At 45.6% G+C, this 19,369-nt stretch overlaps 1 protein-coding gene across 1 annotated transcript in view; it reads left to right on the top strand.

Moving 5' to 3' along the window:
• Positions 1–2,197: 2,197 nt before the first annotated feature.
• SART1 (spliceosome associated factor 1, recruiter of U4/U6.U5 tri-snRNP) overlaps positions 2,198–19,369 on the top strand; it is a gene marked incomplete at its 3' end in the record, with an annotated part of 162,008 nt that continues 144,836 nt past the window's right edge. Inside the window, exons 1-2 of the mRNA XM_082270180.1 lie at positions 2,198–2,247; positions 9,386–9,637. Of these exons, the coding sequence (XP_082126306.1) occupies positions 9,388–9,637 (250 nt within the window). The 5' untranslated portion in view covers positions 2,198–2,247; positions 9,386–9,387. The remainder of the gene's footprint in view (positions 2,248–9,385; positions 9,638–19,369) is intronic.

Raw genomic sequence — 19,369 nt, 5'->3', positions numbered from 1 at the left:
AGCAGGGTTCCACTTGTTTTTGTGTTTATTAAAAGTCAGAAGGTACAAAAAGTGTAGCTGCTGACTTTTAATAAACACACTCACCTGTCCCAGCATTCAGTGATGCAGTCGCCTGAAGCCTCAATCCTCTACCTCTCCCTCTCCCTCTCCTCTCGGCAGCGCTGGCATCTCTAGTGTGGGCACCCAGCTGTGACAGCTTGCGACTTCAAATCCAGTGCGCACTACGAATGCACGAGTCGCGCTGCGCCTTGTGAATGGCCGGGCAATCTTCTGGGACCTGTGAAGTGTGCCAGAAGATTGCAGGGAGGGAGGGGGAGAGGAGAACTTCCGCACGAGCCGCCTAGACGGCCCGAGTGGAAGTGGGAGCGGATACCTGTCAAATCTAGCTACCCGCTCCCCCCCCCCCCAAAAAATGACATGCCAAATGTGGCATGTCAGGGGGTCAGCAGTATTTAAAGCGGAAGTTTTTGTTTTGGGTGAAACTCCACTTTAAAGAGTTTTTAACCGCTTGCCGACCGCCGCAAGTACATATACTGCGGCGGTCAGCCCCGTGCAGGCAAAGTGACGTAACCGTATGTCACTCGCCTGCGAGCCAATAGGGGCGAACGCGTGCACTGCCATAGGCGCTCTCCCGCCACCGCTCGCTCACTGGGATCCCCGTGCGTGTGTCACTCTCGATCGCCAGTTACAGAGGGAGAAAGGCAGGCGCCTAATGTAAACAAAGCCGCCTGTCATTCTCTCTTGTGTAACAGCAGAGATCATACGGTCCTGCTATGTAGGACCGTAGATCTCTGCTGTTACATGAAAAGCCACATCCCTGCACAGTAATTTAACACTCTCTTAACCACTTAAGCCCCGGAAGATTTTACCCCCTTCCTGACCAGGGGGTATTTTGCGATTCGGCACTGCGTGACTTTAATGGACAATTGCGCGGTCGTGCGACACTGTACCCAAATGAAATTGACGTCCTTTTTTTCCCACAAACAGAGCTTTCTTTTGGTGGTATTTGATCACCTGTGCGATTTTTTGATCATGCGCTATAAACAAAAAAAGAGCGTCAATTTTGCAAAAATAACAATGTTTTTTACATTTTTATATATGAAATTCCCCAAAAAAATTTAAAAATCTAAATTTTTTAACATTTTTGGCCAATTTGTTTTATGCTACATATGTTTGGTAAAAAAAAATCACATAAAGCGTATTTTGATTGGTTTGCGCAAAAGTTATTGCGTTTACTAACTAAGGGAAAGATTTTTGTCATTTTTGTTGTTTTTTTTTAACGAGTAATGGCGGCGATCTGCGATTTTTTTTGCGGGACTGCGACATTGCGGCGGACAGATCGGACCCTTGAGTGACATTTTTGACACTTTTGGGGGTACCAGTGACATTACTACAGTAATCAGTGCTATACATATGCACTGTTACTGTAAAAATGACTCTGGCAGGGAAAGAGTTAACTTTATTTGAGAGGGAGGGGTTAAGTGTGTCCCTAAGGGCGTGATTCTTACTGTGATTGGATGTGGCTACTAGTGTAAGAACAGAGATCAACAGTCCTACATAGTAGAACCGTGTGATCTCCATTCTTACACAGGGGAGAATGACAGGCGACTGTGTTTACATTAGCCGCCTGCCTTTCTCCCGCTCTAACGGACGATCGTGAGTGCCCGGCGGACATCGGGTCCGCCGAGCACACGCACGGGGGGGGTCCGTGAGCGAGCGGGAGCGCACCTCCAGCGGCGCGCGCTCGCTCCCCAGAGCCTCACAGGCTAGCGACGTAGACCTACGTTGCTTTGCCTGTGAGGGGCTGACTGCAGACGTAAATCGTCGTTAGGCAGTCGGCAAGTGGTTAATATAGGCTTACCTATAGGTAAAAGTAATCAAAGTGGGTTTACAACCACTTTAAACTATGAATTGAAACACAATGGCTCTGACTGGGTCATCTCACTTTTAGCCACTAGATGGCCTCACTCGTCTTAAATGCTAAATAAAATAATAAAAATCTACGTGGTAACTTCATCAATTCTTTGTATAACAGAAAGAAGGGTGTGAATCGTGTGAATGTAGATAAGGATCTTGTCACCGGGCGTACGGTATAAGTAACCCGTACAAAATCTAAATTGGGGGCCTTAACCACTTTGGAACGCATTACTACCGGGTGCTCTCGCGCAAGGGCGGAAGTGGGCGGAGCTTCGTGTCGTAATAGAAGAGCGACAACTGCGCAGACATCTTGGAAACGAATTGGCAACGGTGAGTAACATAGAAATAGCTGTGTTTTGGTGTAATGTCTTTAGGTTGTGTTGGCTTTGTTTCCTATACCGGGTTGTTCATATCTCCCAGAGTACGTCTGGCCTGTAACTGGCAGTGCTGTGGCTGGTCAGGTGGAGTGTTACAAGTGTATAGGTGGAAAGAATCAGGGAGCTGCGTTAGGAAATAAAGAGGTTTGTATATGTATGTCACGGTGTGTGTATATATAGGTGTATGTAACCATGTATATTTATTTGGGTGTGTATGTATGTATGTATGTATTTGTATTTTGAGGTATGTATGTATGTATGTATGTATGTGTATTTGGACGTGTGTGTATGTATTTGTATTTTGAGGTAGGTAGGTATGTATGTATGTATGTATGTATGTGTATTTGGCCCTCATGGAACAGCAGCTTTCTAAAATAGTCCTCAAGAGTCAAGCAATTGCCTGGCTCTCCATTGTAGACAACAAAACCTTTCCATTTCAGCTGTTAACCAGCTTACAAAACTGAGAACGAAATCTGATATTTTTTACCTCTATCCATGACAACAGTATTTGGGGGTAGAGGATTCAATAAAATGTATGTTCTCATTCCTGAAAATGTCTCCTTTTTTTCCCTGAGGTCTGTATAATGCTGTGTGATTTACACATGTAATGTTAAAGCTGAATTCCAGGAATTCAGATGCTTTCTAAAATGTTCTGGCATACTGTGAGTTAAAGAGGTTGTAAACCCATTAAAGTTTTTTTTTTTTTTTTTTTTTTTTTTCCAACTTGAAAGAGAAACACACGAGCTAGTATGCATCGCATGCTAGCTCATTATGAAATGCTTACCTTAGAATGAACCCCCCCCCCCGTGCCGCCCGCTTACCTGTATGACGGGCGACATGTTCAGTCACCTGTCTTCCGGGATCGCGGCATCCGGCCATCTGATTGGCCGGAGCTGCGGTGATGTCACTCTCGCGCTTGGGAGCCGACGGTCACAGCGCGGGGCTCTGAAGGAACGGCACCAGCGGCCATTCCTTCAGAGCGCATGCGCCAGTGATGTCACTGACTGCATGTAAGGTAAATATCTCCTAAACGGTACATGTGTAGGAGATATTTACAGTACCTATAGGTAAGCCTATGATAAGGCTTACCTAATGGGTAAAAGTTGCAGAGGAGGGTTTACTTCCTCTTAAGTTCAACATGCGTGCTACTGTGTGGATTTATCCCTTTTTTAATTTATTTTATGTAGGAACGGGAGTACAGCTATTATGCTTCTGATGCTGGATCATCAGGTCTTACCTCCTGCAGCCGCTCTGCCCACCCAACCGCTTTTAGCCCAACCACAGAGCAGCTTGAATTAGGCGAAGCGGTTCACAAAATACAAAGCTTTCTATGAATGCAGAGCTGCTGCTGTATGAGAGCGTGGCGCCTCCTTGTCTCGGAGCGTTCAGAGTTTAGTTATAGCTGTACTTCTGGAGCTCTGCAACATTGTTAGATGGAAGTAAAGGATCCGACCATGATAAGCCATGCACCTTGTTGGATTTAAAGCGTATCTTCGTTGCATCTGAGCACCAAAAACACGATTTAATAAATTTTAAAAATTCAAAGCAAACTCCCCATTCATCTATGTATCCGTGCCTTATTTTGGTGAAAAATCACTTTGAAAAACACCCTCCTAGCATTTCTGGTTGTTGCCATCTTGAATAAGGGCAAATGAATTATGTAGCATTTACTTCCTGCCCTTAGCTCAAGTATGCATGCAGGAGAATATGCTTAGCTGCTTAGAGAACCCCTCCTGGAGACTCCTGCGATTTATGACCTCATTTGCTTAGGCAGGAAACCAGGAAGTAGCTGAAAAAATGTGGAAAAAAAGTAAAACAAGTAATTATGATATACTTTCCTATTTACTAATGCTAGCTGCGTGATGATTAAAAATAATCACTGTTGATTGGCAGAGTGAATTTCCACTTTAGGCTCCGTTCACATGTTAGCGTATGGATCGCGGGCAGAACCGCCGCGGTTCCGCCCGCGATCCGGAGATTATTGCAAATCGCGGGACGCCTGTGCGTTACCCGTTGATTTGCAATAGACCCCCAAACGCTGAGCGATGTTGCCGCGATTTCCGCCTGCGGATCGCGGTAACATCGCGTTAAAAAAAATCGCGGGACGCATTACGACCAAAAAAGTACAAGAGCTTCTTTGGATCGTATTGCGTCCCGCGTTTTTTTTTTTTTTTTGCGCGATGTTACCGCGATTCGGCAGGCGGAAATCGCAGCAACATCGCTCAACGTTTGGGGGTCTATTGCAAATCAACGGGCAACGCACAGGAGTCCCGCGATTTGCAATAATCTCCGGATCGCGGGCGGAACCGTGGCTGTTCTGCCCGCGATCCATACGCTAACATGTCAACGGAGCCTTAAAGTAATTCTAAAGGAAAGGAAAAAAAAGCTATACTTGCCTGCTCTAATGGTTTTGCACGGAGATGCCCTGACCCCCTATTTTTTTTTTGGGTCCCCCTGCTGGTGGTTCTGGCTCCTTACCCCCCCCCCCCCTGCCAAGTACCCCCCAATAGCAGGCTCTTGCTATGGGGGCCTCCCGAGCCGCACCTTGTGTGTCTATTTACACATAAAGCTTAGCTTGACCCTGCCCCCCACTCCCTCCTCACTGCCTTACTGGCTGTGATTGACAGAGATAACCAGGATGGCCGCTGCTCTCATGCACGTCACTGGATCGAAATGGGGCTCAGGTAAGTATAAGGGGGAGCTGCATCCAGAATGTTTTTGTTTTCTACCATAATACATTGAGGTAAAAAACCTTGAGCCTATAGAACCACTTTAACCTATAGTGTGCCAGCACATTTTGCAGTGGCTGAATTCCTGGATTTCAGCTTCAAAGTGTAAGTTCACTTTTACAGAAAATCTGTACACTGGACGCCCTGGCCATTTACATGGAGATTACCCACTTCCTGCAAATCCTGTTGCTGTACGTCATTTTGAGGACGTGGTTGTTCTGGGGTGAGGCATCACCCCTGTACTGATTTTAATAGAGCAGACAATTGGCTTTCATGTGATAGCAACCGCACGACCGTTATCACAAGCAACAGGCGGGGACTAAACCCTGCCCCCCCCCTCGGCTGGCCAAATACCTGAACAAAGCCTGAAACTGCTTCACTCGGGTCTCCGGTGTAGTAACGCGGAAGCGACGTCACTTTTGATTTACTCGGCAGCAGTGTTAATTTCGTCGACTAAAACCGACTAAAACGTTTTCGTCGACTAAGACAATTCAGATGACTAAAATACGACTAAAACTAAAATGGCATTTTAGTCAAAAGACTATAACTAAAACTAAATCGAAATTTGCTGCCAAAAATTAACACTGGTGCATGCTCAAAGCATAAGTAATAACATATTAGATTTTTCACTCCAGGACCAGCAGTAGTATATAATGAGTTTGTAAATTGTAGAGAAATGCTTAAATAATGCATTACAAATTACAATTGAACTAAGCCCATTCCATTATAGATGACTAAAATTAGTTTTAGTCCACTAAAATGTAGGGCGTTTTAGTCGACTAAAATATACTGGAGTTTTAGTCGACTAAATACGACTAAAACACTTGCAGAAGACTAAAATAGGACTAAAACTAAAATGCCATTTTAGTCCTAAGACTAAGACTAAAACTAAATTGAAATTTACTGCCAAAATTAACACTGCTCGGCAGCCAAATGCGCAGATTTAAAAAATCAGAAATATTCAAAAATGCAGATATAAGGATAAAAACTGTTTTTAAAGCACGCCCTTGTCCCCACATGCACACTTGTGAGGTATCAATGCGATCATTCTAGCGAAAAGAATAATTATAGCAAAAGACCTTCTCTGTAACTCTAAACTGGTTACTGTTAAAAAATTTTAAAGCGTCGCCTATGGAGATTTTTAGGTACTGTAGTTTGTCGCCATTCTCCGAGTGCATGCAATTTCTAAGCGTAACATGTTGGGTATCTATTTACACTGCGTGACATCCTCTTTCACCTTATACAAAAAACTTTTTAAATTCATTTACGGTAAGTGTATTTTCTAAAAAAAAAAAAAAAACTTGCTTTTAAAAGACCGCTGAGCAAATACCGTGTGACATAAAATATTGCAATGACCGCCATTTTATTCTTCAGAGACTCTGCTTATATATATATATATATATATATATATATATATATATATATATATATATATATATATATATATATATAATACTGATTTTAACTTTTTAGCAAAAAATGTCAGAAATAGGCCTGATCTTTAGGTGGTTAAGCTGCAGGGATTTCCCAGGCCCAGTGAAGCGGTGTTTGCGGCCACTGACAGAGCAGGATCCCAGGACTACAGTACAGCGGGACTTGAACTTGGGGGGGGGGGGGGGGGGCACGCACAGGGTCCAGTGTAAGGTCACTTTACAGATTTTCTGTAAAGCTGAACTTGCATTTTAAGCACTAGCCGTCAGGGGCATGTTTAAACCATAATTTATTTTGCTAGAAAATTACTTGGAACCCCCAGAGACTCTGGAGAATAAAATGGTGTTCGTTGCCATATTTTATGTCGCGTGGTATTTGCTAAGCGGTCTTATAAAAGCAAATGTGTTTTTTTTTTTTTTTTTTAAGAAATCACTTAATTGAATTTAAGTTACCCCATTTTTTTTTTTTGTATGTTGTGAAAGATGATGTTACGCAGTGTAAATAGATGTTACGCTTAGAAATTGCACGCACTCTGAGAATGACGACAAACTACAGTACTTAAAAATCTCCATAGGCAATTTTTTTTAACGGTTACCAGTTTAGAGTTACAGAGAAGGTCCTTTGCTTTAACCACGTTGATACCTCACAAGTGGGCTTTAAGCACTGTTCGCATTTATTTTCTGAAAGCAGAGGTCCTGGAGAATAAAATGTTTGTTGCCGTTTTTTTTTTTTTTTTTCTGACTATATTTGCACAGTTTATCAAACACATTTTCAGAAAGCAATACACTTAAATGAACTTTAATGCACACAAACATAGTATAATACTCATTCTTTTAAAAGGTGCATTGCGTAAATGGATACCAGACATTAGGATTCAAAATTTCCTGCACCAGTGAAATGGTGACAAATTACGGTACCTAAAACTGTCCATAGGTGACACTTTACAGATTATCAGTTTAGCTTTAAAGTGATTTGTAAAGTCTGTTTATGATTTAAAAAAAAAAAGTTATACTTACCTTCTCTTTGCAGTTAGTATTGCACAGGGCAGCCTGGATCCTCCTCAGGTCCCTCATTGCTGCTCCCAGCCCCTCCCTCCTATTGAGTGCCCCCACCCCAAGCAGCTTGCTATGGGGGCACCCAAGCTGAACAGCAGCTCTGTGTCCATTCATACATGGAGCTGCTGTTCAACCCCTCTCTCGGAGAGAGAGTCCCCGACGACCAAGGGACTCGTTGGCATCGCTGGGCAGAGATGGGGGTTGCTGGGGAGGCTGCTACACAAAGGGTTTTTTTTTTTTTTTTTTTTTTATATCTTAATGCATTAAGACAATAATAATAAAAAAAAAAACCTTCTGACTTTACAACTCCTTTTAAATGTGAAATATGGCCCTAAAATTTTTGCCCCCACTCCTACATTTGCAGTGATACCTCCCCTCACATGTTTGCATGCCTACATGGGTGTGCTTTTCATCTTTTTAATTTTTATTTTTTTCTCATGTAACGTTATTGCTATCACAAAGGGATGAACAAGCCACCTTGTGACCTCTTTGGGCAGGGAACAGGTACTACTTTATGGAGTCTTCAGGGGGCTAAGTCTCTACACTGCAAAGCAGCTGATCCAACAAAGTGTGCTCATGTTCGATCATCTGCTTTCCTGGCTGTCTCTCTTCACATGGGAGACAGATCAGTGGAAGCCATAAGCTCCCCCCCCCCCCAGTTAGTCAAGAGGCCATGGATTAAAAATACAGCCGTGGTCAAATATTTTGAGAATGACACAAATATTAATTTTCACAGTTTTCTGCCTTAGTTTTTATGATGGCAATTTGTATATACTCCAGAATGTTATGAGGAGTAATCGGATGAATTGCAATTAAAGGCAAAGTCCCTGTTTGCTATGAAAATGAACTTAATCTCCATAAAAAAAACATTTCCACTGCATTTGTGAATAAGGCTTCTGGGCCCCCAAGAAAGTCCAGCAAGTGTCGGGACCGTTTCCTACAGTTGATTCAGCTGCAAGATCAGTGCCGAGCTTGCTCGGGGATGGCAGCAGGCAGGTGTGAGTGTATCTGCACGCACAGTGAGGTGAGGACTTTTTGGAGGATGGCCTGGTGTCAAGAACAGCACCAAAGAAGCCACTTTTCTCCAGGAAAAACCTAATGTACAGACTTGGTATTCTGCAAAAGGTACAGGGATTGGATTGGGATAAGGTAATTTTCTCTGATGAATTCCCTTTCTGATTGGGGAAACCGGGGAAAAAACCTTGACCGGGGAAGAAAAAAGTGAATGCTACCATCAGTCCTGTGTCATGCATTTTGATTAGAGATCCACTGATTATCGGCAACACCGATATATCTGTGGCGGATATGCACTTTCCCCGATGTATCGGAATCGGCCTTTGGGTTTACCGATATTTAGGGAAAGTGCATGTACTGAGGTGATGCCTGCAGCTAGAGGCATCACCCCGGTACTGGTGTCCATAGCCGACGGTCGGCTGACTTGTAATGACAACCGATGCGGCTGAGAAGTTGATTGGCAGCATGCCAGGGTGAATTGCCGAGGTCTTGAAAAAGGGTCCACACTGCAAATATTGACTCTTTGCATAAACTTAATGTAATTGTCAAACCCTTTGACACTTATGAAATGCTTGTAATTCTGTATACTATAGTAACATTTGATGAAAAGATCTAAACACACTGAAGCAGCAGACTTTGTAAAAAAAAAATATTTGTCTCCTTCTCAACTTTTGGCCATGGCTCTAAAACAAAGTATACATCATTGGTTATCTAGCAGCAGGTTAAGTAGTAAGTCTGGTACCCCCCCCCCCCCCCTTACCACACATGGGCACAGTCTGCAATTATTCCTTTAATACAGTATGAGAAAACGGACCTAATGACATCTCTTGCACAGTTTTTAATATTTAATTTTTTTCCATAGCAATGGGCTCTTCAAAGAAGCATAAGGAGAAGGAAAAGGAACGAGATCGAGATGGCGCCGTTGCTGCAGGTAGTGGGGAAGATCGCCACAGGGAACACAAGAAGCACAAACATAAGGAACGTGAGCGAGAGAGACGAAAGAGATCCCGGGAGAGAGAAAGGCCTAGGGATAGGGAAGGAAGGTCCCGGTCTTCCAAGGATACGGAATCTCGAAAAATAAAAAAGGAAAAGATGGACCTTGGTTATGAGCCGAGTGAGTAAAACTGATGCTGTTTTTCTTGTAGGTGGACCAGTTGCATGCAAACCGTGTGTGTGTATATATGTGTGTGTGTATAATATATATATATATATATATATATATATGTGTATGTATTTAAAATTCTTTGTTAAAATGGTAATATCTGTTTGCATATCAAAGTGAAATGATTTTTATATCTCATTCTGTATATCATAAAAAAAAAGTTTAGTTCTGCCAGCTTAAGGATGGAACAGCAAGGTATCTTTGCAGCCAGCATACAGATTTAGATAAATTACATGCCATTCATATATCAATAAAATATATGTATGTAAGCCCTCACCTTCTAAAACAACCCATTCAGTTTAAAATGGAAATGAAAGGAAAAATGTGTGTGTGTGTATTTTGGGGAAAGGCCTGGTGTCAAGCAGGGCAGCAAAGAAGCCACTTTTCTCCTGGACAAACTTGGTATTCGGCAAACGGTACAGGGATTGGACTGCTGAGGATCGGGATAAGGTAATGTGTGTATGTATTCAGAACCCCTTCATCTTTTTAATTTTGTTATATTGTAGCCTGATACTACAGTTTAAATAATTTTTTTTTTCTCTTGCGTCCTCTGACAGTCACTGCCGATCCATATAAGCCTTCGCTATTGGGTAATGGCGCCCTCTGCAGGAGTAAGCTAGGCAGATAGAAATGTTATTACAAAACTTTTCTATACTTAGACACACCTCTAGGGGGCTGTCCCCAGCTATTATCCTTGATCCAGTCACGACTGGTCCTCAGTTTTATGCTGCCTAGCTTAGGAATAGGCTAGCATTTCTAGCCAGGACCTAGTGTCTCGGTTTTTTCTTTGTTGTTTTTTTTCCTACCATATGTATTTTTCTTCTGAAAATAGGTTTTTTAGTTAGTCAGGGACTTTTTCCTGGAAGACTTCAAGTGACTGCAGAGCTGGGCCTCGCTCTGGGTAATATAGATCCTTATGGAGTCCCAGCCTGCCAACGAGCGTCGCAGGTTTCTGGTGCTCCCAGGCCTCGCAACGACAGTGCCCCTCGGAATGGGGACGAGCCTGCGGATCTGTGTCTTCGCTGAGGGTGTCTCAACCTGGAATGGCCCGCGTGTTGCCAGCATCCCTCCTTGGCTGACGGCACCCCCACTTAGGGTGGGAGGTATCCCGTATCAGAGCAGTGCCCGCTTCCCTCGAATGGTGAGTACTGATACCCTCTTGTCCCTGGGGACTTTTGGGGGTTTGTGGGCCCACTCTTAGGAGATGGCAGGGCTGGTGGTCTATGTGGGATCCCCCTTCTGGCTGGCTTGGTGTTATTTGCCTCCCTCCCTGGCCCTGCTAAGAGCACTGTGTGAGGTACTTGTGGTACCTGGAGGGTTTTGGGAGGGGCTCCATAGCGGTGTGGGGTCTCCTGTGGTGGCCAGACCGCGTGTGTACGCTTAGTTGGCGCCATTTTAGGTGAGGGCAGGTCACTGGGCTCTGTGTGTGGGCAGCAGCCATGTCATGTGTGCTGCCCTGCTGCCGATCAGGCGCCGTCTTAGGGAAGGGCACATGCCTAGTAAGGGCAAGTGGCCATCTTGCCGGTGCCTTTACATAGTTTCATTAGGCACCATTTTATTGTGGCTCCTGGGCTAGGCCTCTAGGGGCGTGAGGTCACTTCCTCTTTCCTTCCATTTTTACCTCAGAGCAGTCTGTGACAGTTTCTGAAACTGTGGGGGATTTTTACTAATGCCAAAGGCATTTTTCTCCAGTCGTCTGTCCAGGACAGCACAGGAGATATAGGCTCCACCTCCGGCGGAAACACAAAGGATCAGGTGAATAAAGGGGTGGACATCCACTGTCTTCCCCAGTCTTTTGTGTTTCCTCCCCGCAGGAGGAGGCAGGTGTGGAGCTCTATTGATACTTGTCCTGGTCAGAAGACCATGGAGGTTCGGCGGTGGGGGATCCCCGGTGGCCGCCGAGCCTGTGACCAGCGCTTCTCCTCCTTGAGCCCGGGGAGGGCTAGGTCCGCTGCCCGCAATGGTGAGGAATCCTCCTCGCTGGTTTGGCTTCCGGGTACAGGGCAGCGGGCGCATGCGCAGGCTTTAAGTTCTGACCTCTGGAGCGCAAAGGAGGAAGGCGGGGCTTCTGGTGCATCACTTCCAGTTCCGGCTTTCACAGCGGTGATGACGCCGGAACCATGGCGTTTTTTTTTTTTTTTTTAACCGCTGAAACCGCTTTCAAGACTGCTGGGCTTCTGTGTACAAAAAGCAGCGGCGCAATGCTTCAGGATGAAGAGGCATCTCTCATGGAGACTGCAGGACACAGCGGTGGTGGCGTCATCCCAGCTCAGGTAGGTGTCAGAGGGGTAGGCCACCTACTAGGCTGGGAGGGGGGGGGGGGGGTGAGGGGACTCCTCAGAATGCTATGGATCTTCCTTTTTGTCCCCCCCCCCCCCCCCCAAAGCTGAGTCCGGGCTAAAGAGCCTAGGAAATCTGGCTTCGCTTCTCGGGGAGGGGGTGGCTGTTAAGGGTGTATATGCGTGTGTGTCCCCTCCCCCCCCCCCCCTCTCCCCCCCCCTTTTTCTGTTTTGGGGTCTGACTGTTTGTTTCTTCCCCCCCCTCTTCTCATCTTAGGCTCAGCCCAGAGAAACCGGCAGGGAGGAAAAGATCTCCGGCCTGTGCCGCTAAATTTAAGGAGGTCTGGAGTAAACCCCCCTCTGCAAATCCTGCATAGACAAATTGGTCTATAAGGAGTCAACAGGGGCATGCAAGGATTTAATCGCCGGAGTCCAGAAGGAAATTAAGGCGAAATTAAGGCGATTAAATCCATGCTGTCTAACATAAAGAACCCCAAAAAGCCAGCAGAAGCCCCCCTAGTTTCAGCCCCAGAGGAGGGTGGAGAAACAAAGGAAGAGTACTCAGATTCCCTTGAGGAGCTTAGTGAGGCAGCTTCTTCCAGGGAGGTCCTTGAGTTAGGGACTAAATCCCCTAGGTATAAGTTATCTGTAGAGGTCGATGCTTTACTAGGAGTGATTTATGAGGCCTTAGAAATTAAGAAAAAGCAGGTCTTTGTCCCTACATGACAAGATGTTCCAAACCCTTAAGAAAACTGTCTAGGGTTTTTCCAGTACATAGTACTTTGTTGGACTCCATTAAAAAGAAGTGGGTGGAATCTGAAAAGAAGCTATTTTTTTCCAAAAAGCTTCAAAAGGTTCCCCTTTGACAAGGATCCTTCTTGCATCTGGAACAAGGTTCCAAAATTGGATGCCGCCTTCTCACAATGCGCCAAGTCTACAGACCTGGCCTTTGAGGACATGGTTGTCCTCTAAAGAGCCCATGGACAAGAGAATAGAGATTCTCCTGAAAAGGACATGCGAGACAGTTATGGCTAACCTGAAGCCAGCTATGGCCACAATAGTGGTGGCCTGGAATTTGGAGGTTTTGCTGGACCAACTTAAGGCCCATCTGGAAGGAGGGACTTCCCGGAAAGAGATCCTGGACTCCCTACCTATGCTGTCCAAAGCGGCCAGGTATATGTCAGACGCTTCAGCAGAATCCGTTAAATTGTCAGCCAGAACTGCAGCCCTGGTGAATTCCTCACGCAGGGCTTTGTGGTTAAAATCGTGGTCAGGGGACTCAGCGTCTAAGGTAAAGCTCTGTAGTATTCGCTTTGAAGGGGACCTTCTGTTCGGCCCAGACCTGGAAAAGGTCTTGGACCGAACAGCTGATAGGAAGAAAGCGTTCCCATCAAAGGTCAAAAAAGCTCTGGAACTGCGGGGTTTTTTTTTTTTTTTTTTTTTTCGTCCCCAAAAACCACAAGGGCAGGCCTCTAAGATGCCAACCACTAAAAAACAGTGGGGGAGAAGAAAAAAAAGATTCTCTTTTCCTCTCCTAAAAAACAAAAACCCTAACAAACTTGGGTTTCTACTCACGTTTTTGTAGTGAAAAAATCGTTGGGAAAGTTTCGGCTTATCCTGAACTTAAAGCCTCTGAACAGATGGGTGACCTACAAGAGATTCCGGATGGAAACCATCTTTACGGTGAAGGCGATGCTCCCCCCAAATTGCTTTATGGCTTCCCTGGATCTAAGGGACGCCTATCTACATATCCTGATTCACAGGGAGTCTCAAGAGTCTCTTGAGAATAGCGATAAGATGGGGGAGTGCAGTTCGTCATCTGCAATTCAGCGCCCTGCCGTTCGGGCTGACCTCTTCTCCCAGGATTTTTACCAAAGTTCTGGCAGAAGCACTGGCTCCCTTGAGACTAGGGGATCTCGGTCATCCCTTATCTGGATGACCTTTGATTTTTTTTTTTTTTTTTTGCTCACTCCTTTCCCCAGTTACAGGAGGACTTGCAGGTAGCTATTCTGTTCTTGGAGGACCTGGGTTGGTTAATCAACCAGGACAAATCAAATCTGGGATACAGGATAAATTCGGTAGAGCAAAGAGTTTTCCTCACTCCAGAAAAGATGGAAAAAGTAAAAGCGACAGCAGTCTCCTTGCAAACCAACTTACCACTGTCCATCAGGACAGCCATGTCAGGCCTAGGGTTCCTGGCGGCAACAATCCCAGCCGTTCCTTGGACAAGGGCCCACTTTCGGTGTCTCCAGGCCAACATTCTGAGAGTTTGGCACGGGAGACAACAATCCTTGGACAAGACCATCCCCAAAAGCCAAGCAGTTGCTCTGGTGGTGGAGGAAAGAAGAGAACCTCTGGGTGGGCTTCAGTGGTCATTCCCAATATCTGTCCATATAACTACGGACGCCAGTACCTGGGGCTGGGGAGCCCACTGGGGATCAAGGATGGCCCAAGGAGCATGGTCCAGGACGGAATCTATGAAGTCATCAAATCTGAGAGCGCTGCGGGCAATCTGGGACGCCCTAAAGGTTTTTGCCAAGGACCTGAACGGCCACCATATACAAGTCCTCTCGGACAGTGTGGTGGCAGTCGCTTAGGTCAACAAACAAGGAGGGACACGTGCCCGTCCTTGATGCAGCTGACAGCGAACCTTTTTTCTTGGGCGGAGGCGAACCTGAGCTCTATTTCCGCAGTCCACCTCAGGGGAGTGGGCAACGAGATGGCAGACTTTTTAAGTCGCCATCAGGTGTTGGAATTGGAATGGTCTCTAAACAGGGAAGTCTTCCAGTTAGTGACCCAGAGGTGGGGCCTTCCAGACATAGATCTGTTCGCCAGCAGAGCGAACAACAAAGTCCCAAGGTACTTTTCCTTGGAGAAAGGCGGAGGAGCCATAGGGGTGGATGCCTTGGCTCAGGAGTGGACCTTTCAGCTGAGCTATGCCTCCCGCCATTCAAGCGGATTCCTCTCATTCTGAAAAAATTAATCCAGGAGGATACCACCTTAATCCTGGTAGTCCCGTTTTGGCCAAACAGGTCTTGGTTTTCATCCCTGTGGCATCTAGCAGTAGGCCCTCCACTCATGTGCCTGGAGAAGGAAGACCTGCTGTCCCAGGGGCCGAAGTCAAAAGGACTTTCAGATAACGTGATCTGCACGATTCTTTCTAGTAGAAAGTCACCCAGGCAATTTATTTTAAGTATTGGAAAATTTTTTATTCTTGGCTGAATACCGGTAACCGGGAGGTCGGTGTTCCAGCCATCTTTTGAATTTCTGCAGGAAGGGACTGGCCGTTAGCACCTTAAGGGTGCAAGTGGCGGCATTATCTGTTTTTTCTGGAGAAATCCCTGGCGTTAGAACCTTTAGTGATGAGGATCTTCAAGGGGTTATCCAGAATGAGACCAGTTCCATGTAGGCTTCTTCATAAATGGGACTTAACAATAGTACTGCAGGGTTGGATAAAACTTTCGCAGGACATAGACCTGTCAAAGTATACTACCCTTAAAGCAGCCTTTCTGGTGGCAATTTCGACAGCCAGGCGCATCAGTGAGTTACAGGCGCTTTCAGTCAAGGAACCTTTTCTCCAAATTTTTGAAAACAGGTTGGTGGTACGTACAGATCTAGGATTCCTACCTAAAGTCGCTTCCAGGTTCCACAGGGCTCAGGAAATTGTTACCTTCCTTCTGTTCGTCCCACCAGTCTGAAAGAAGCAGAATTTCATCTTCTAGATGTCAGAGCCTCTGTGTTACGCTATTTGGAGTTCTCTAAGAGCTTTAGGAAATCCAATGCTCTTTTTGTAGTGCATTCAGGGAAAAATAGGGGGCAGCAAGCTTCAAAGAACACTATTGCCAGGTGGATTAAACAGGGGATAGTGGAGGCCTATAAGAGTTTAGGTAAAGAGTGCCCTTTCTCGCTGTTGGCTCACTCCATGAGGGCGTTATCTGCCTCTTGGGCGGAGCGAGCAGGGGCGACACCAGAACAAATTTGCAAAGCAGCTACCTGGTCTAGCTTCTCAACATTTTATTTATTTTATTTTTTTTTCAAAAATTTTTATTAAAGTTTCCGGGTGAGATAGTATTGTACAGAGTCCAGTAAACAAAACATCATATTCAATTATATTCTTACATCAATCTGTTCATATCATAGCTAATTTCCAATGGGCTCTTCTCACCCTAGCTTCTCTATATCTATATAAATCAAATCAACCCCAAAAAAAATAAATAAATAAATAAAAAAAAAAAAAAGGGGGCGGGGGGGAGGAAATGGGAAAGGGTTTACGGAATTATCTCCACCCTTTCCTGCCGAGTTATCTTTTTGTTACTCAAGAGTCTATCATATCCTCTTCTAACATATCTATCTCTTGATTCGAAAGTATAAACAAATTCCATGCTCCCCATGTTTCTGTATATCTTTCTCTTTTTATGTTGAGCTGTCAAAACCAAGTCTTCCATTTTATTTATTTCCTCTACTTTACGTATCCAGCACTCTATTGTTGGAGGCCTTTGTTTCTTCCAGTTGAGGGGGATACAAGATCTACCTGCGTTTGCCTTCTCAACTTTTATTAGGCACTACAGACTGAACCTTCTCTCTGCACAGGACCAAGCATTTGGAAGGAATGTCCTTCAGGCGGTAGTCCCACCCTAAATCTGGTAAGTTCTCGTTGATCTCTCCTGTGCTGTCCTGGACAGGCGACTGGAGAAAAACCAGAGTTAGACTTACCGGTAACTGTTTTCTAGGAGTCGTCCAGGACAGCAGGGATTCCCTCCCTATATGCTGTTATAACCATGGGCGAGTGTTTTTCATCTTTTCAAATGCCATGTCCGGGAAATTCTTGGATAAAGACTGGATGACTCCTAGAAACAGAGTTACTGGTAAGGCTAACTCTGGTTTTTCTGCCAAAACTGTTTTGTTTTTTTTGTTTTTTGTTTTTTTGTTTTTGCATTTTCTGAAGGAGCACTTTCAAACAATGCAGGCTGCGGTGAAGTTCCGCAGGAACCGTCGATTTTAAATGGCCAGCATCCCATTTATTTTATCTTGGCTTTCTGGACTCCCAGACCAAAAATTCCCCTGCAGGCCTGGTGGGGGCTTTGGGTATTCCTGAAGCTCCTTCCCTGGTCTCTGTTTTCTGCTGCTCTTGCACTTTTTTTGCATCCATGGTGGATCTGCGGAGTGCTCAGCGTGGGTCCTTTTTGTGCCTTTGGGGCACAGGACAAGGGCTTCACGAAGCCGTGGTCGGGTGAGACAAAGGCTGGTCAATCTGGCTCGGCGGCCCGGTCCACCTCTTCCTGCAGGGACGCCCTCACTCGTCTTGGGGGTGGGGGGACATCTGTGTTTCTTTCAGGTTCCCTGGTTGTCCAGTATTCAGGACAGGTGGGTTCATGAGTTCTTTTTCAGGATACAAGATCAGTTTTCGATCTCGCCCTGTGGACAGGTTTTTCCTGTCGGCTCTCCAGCTGCCTTCTGCTCGACTCAGGGGTCTCATGGGGGCAGTGCATGTTCTGCTTGCCCAAGGAGTCTTTGTGCCAATGTCGTCTTCACGGGACAGGTTTCACGACAGGTAACAGCGTGGCTGTTGGAAGACAGGTCTTGAGGGGTAGGGGTCTTCCACAAGCAGTCATCCCTACATTATTGCAGGCTCGTAAAGCTACCTCGAGGAAGATTTCTCATACACTTCCCAGGTGCGAAATGCCTGGTGCGGATCGCATGCGTTCCATCCTCGCTCCTTCTTGGTGGCGAAAGATTTTGGCCTTCCTGCAGGAAGGAGTGGATCAGCGTTTGGCGCTGAACGCAATCAATGGTCAGTTGTCGGCTTTGGCCATCTCTTTCCCCGTCCCTTGGCATTGTATTCTTTGCTTCGCACTTCCTCATGAGGGTTCGGCGTCTGGCTCCCCTGAGAAAGGCTCCCTTGCCTTCTCGAGGCCTGAATTTGGTGTTTGTGTTACAACTACCTCCCTTTTGAGAACATCTGAGTTTTACCTCTGCCTGTGTTGTCCCAGACAGTTGCTTTTCCAGTGACTCTCACGCCTGCTCGCAGAGTGTCTTCATTGGCAGCTTTGTCTTTCCGTTCTCCTTATCTGGTGTTTCATAGGGATTAAGTGGTTCTGCGACCCACTCAGTCTTCCCAAGGTGGTTTCTTCGTTCCACCTCCACGAGGATATCGCGCTGCCTTCGCTTGTGAGAAGCCCGAGCATCTCCAGGAGATGGCTTTGCACTCCTTGGATGTGGTCCTGGCAGTCAGGGTTTTCCTGGCTGCCGCGGCATCTGTTCGGCAGTCTGATTCCCTGTTTGTTCTTCCTGAGGGACCCCGGAAGGGCTTGGCCGCGTCCGCGGCTACCTTCTCCGTGTATCAGACTGATGTTTTGTTTCAGGCCTATTCCATCACGGGTCAGGTTCCTCCTTACCCTGTAAGGGCCCTTTCTACTGGAGCCGCCAGCGTCTCTTGAGTTTTTCGCCATCAGGCTGCTCTGGCTCAGGGGTGCAAAGCGGCGACCTGGTCGTCTGTGCACTCTTTCTCACAATTCTACAGAGTTGATGTTTAGGCATTTTTTTTTCACCAAAGCAGCTGAAACTGATTAACAACCCCCTCTGCTACTTTGCTGATGAGATCGATATCCCATGAGTTTAACTGGTGCTGTGTGTATGTGTGTGTGTGTGTATGTGTGTGTGTGTATGTGTGTGTGTATGTGTGTGTGTATGTGTGTGTGTATGTGTGTGTGTATGTGTGTGTATGTGTGTGTGTATGTGTGTGTGTATGTGTGTGTGTATGTGTGTGTGTATGTGTGTGTGTATGTGTGTGTGTATGTGTGTGTGTATGTGTGTGTGTATGTGTGTGTGTATGTGTGTGTGTATGTGTGTGTGTATGTGTGTGTGTATGTGTGTGTGTATATATATATATATATATATATATATATATATATATATATATATATATATATATATATATATATATATATATATATATATATAAATAAATTTTTTTTTTTCGGTCTCTTCCTTGGGGTGTTTTTTCGTTACCTTTTTTCAGTTGGTTGCGTCTTCCCATCCCTCACACCTGCACCACTTTGGGACGTCCCAATAGTGAAGGCTTATATGGATCGGTGGCGACTATCAGAGGATGTAAGAGAAAATAGAATTTTTGTAAGCACTTACCGTAAAATTATTTCCTCTGACAGTCGGGGGGTTGGTTTTTGGACTTGGCCCCTTTTAGACATTGTTGCTCTGGTGGCATTGGGCATGAACTACTGCTCACTATGCCCCGGAACGCATGGCGATGCCTAAACCCGAAAGTGTGGGCCAGAAATGCGTTCCAGCTCCCCTCCGGTCCAGTGCTACATCATTTCCCGTCCGCAAGATTATTGGAGAAAAGCAGGCTTAGATCTTGGCACAGACAAAAAACTAACCACCCTGAACT

This window comes from Pelophylax lessonae (genome assembly GCF_965119305.1).
Source record: "Pelophylax lessonae genome assembly, chromosome: 10".
Taxonomy (NCBI): domain Eukaryota; kingdom Metazoa; phylum Chordata; class Amphibia; order Anura; family Ranidae; genus Pelophylax; species Pelophylax lessonae.
The sequence above is the reverse complement of the archived record's forward strand: the minus strand, read 5'-3'. Positions and strand labels throughout refer to the sequence as shown.